Source organism: Opisthorchis viverrini (assembly GCF_000715545.1).
Source record: "Opisthorchis viverrini unplaced genomic scaffold opera_v5_1, whole genome shotgun sequence".
NCBI classification, from domain to species: domain Eukaryota; kingdom Metazoa; phylum Platyhelminthes; class Trematoda; order Opisthorchiida; family Opisthorchiidae; genus Opisthorchis; species Opisthorchis viverrini.
In genome coordinates, this window is record NW_008751657.1 from 6536259 (window position 1) to 6537573 (window position 1315).

General features: G+C 39.4%; 1 protein-coding gene across 1 annotated transcript in view; it reads left to right on the forward strand.

Moving 5' to 3' along the window:
• Positions 1-482: 482 nt before the first annotated feature.
• T265_00105 (hypothetical protein) overlaps positions 483-1315 on the forward strand; it is a gene marked incomplete at both ends in the record, with an annotated part of 68307 nt that continues 67474 nt past the window's right edge. The window contains one exon of the mRNA XM_009163762.1: positions 483-593. Coding sequence (XP_009162026.1) covers positions 543-593 — 51 coding nt within the window. The remainder of the gene's footprint in view (positions 594-1315) is intronic.

A 1315-nucleotide genomic window follows, 5' to 3' on the forward strand; every position in this document is an offset into this window, starting at 1 on the left:
ATGCACGAATGTAACCAACCCAGAAGATAGAGTACCCGTAATAAGTGGACACGCGGATTTTCGCGTGTGCATTTTTCACCCGTTTGCATGCATACACGTGTGTGTCTATCCGATTCACTATCCAGTACTGGCACACGTGTTCTTCAAGCACCACTCCAAAATGAATAGAGTGTAATCAGTTGTATCAAAAACAAATAAAGACCGCTGTAGAGTCCTTTTGCCTTTCCAAATATTATTGCAATTTGAATTCAATTTCGAGTTGTTCTGTGGCATCAGTAAACGACCTCAGCCTGAGTCCCCCATCGGATCACCTGTGCTGTAACTATAGGTGACGATAAGTCAATACCACGACCAATCATATCGCCAGAAAACTTCACATTGAGTAAGGTTATCGAATGACCTTGAAAAAGGCCACTGAGTTTGTCATATATGATGGCAATAACACACATCTCCAAAAATATATTTTCATAATATAATGTAATCAGACGGTTCCCAATAACCTTAAAGGACATTAAGGAAAGGCTAAATTATCCTCGAAGGAAATGTACGACGATTATGCGTTCGATCACGCACCGGGAGGGGAGGAAGAATATGTGAGTCATTATTCTGTGCTCCTCAAACGTGACAAAATTACTTATTCGGTGAATCGGTTTGACTGCTGGCTGGATGTCGTCAAAATATACAGCTCATAATAATTACTCTGGTTGGCTAATCAAAAAGTAGTGTGAATCATCACAAAGTATTTTGTTAGTTTTATGAACGACCGTGTACGATGAAAACGGTCAACATGATCACTGTTCTCATCACCTCAAGCAGCTCTCCCTAAATAGCGTTGCTATTGAGACAAATCATTGATGATTCTTGACAACTCTATTTCATGATATCAAGTATGTGTATGTATAATGCAACAGGGAAAAGTGATTGGTGTATATGATTCCCGCATTTTATCGTTGAGCTGACTTTATAACCTCAGTGGAAGCTATACTGGTTTATATTACGCATTGGATTTAAGACATCCATATTCACGTTATTTTTATTTAGGGTCTCTGTTATGCTCCATCCCATCCATAATAAAATTGCAAATCTGATAAGTAGCTGGGTTTGTTGAATTTGAGTCCTCTGTACAGAAGTTTGAACAGTGGTTCTGCCTTGAGTGTTATTCAACTGGCCAATAGCAGAAACCCGGCCGTGTTCCTAAAACTACAATAAACGAGCAGCGATTTATTGAGTGCCATTCCTATTATCTTCAGGGCCATGTTATTGAAACATTACTACGACAAGATGTTCCAATGAATGCTTCGTGGCTGTCTTTTGG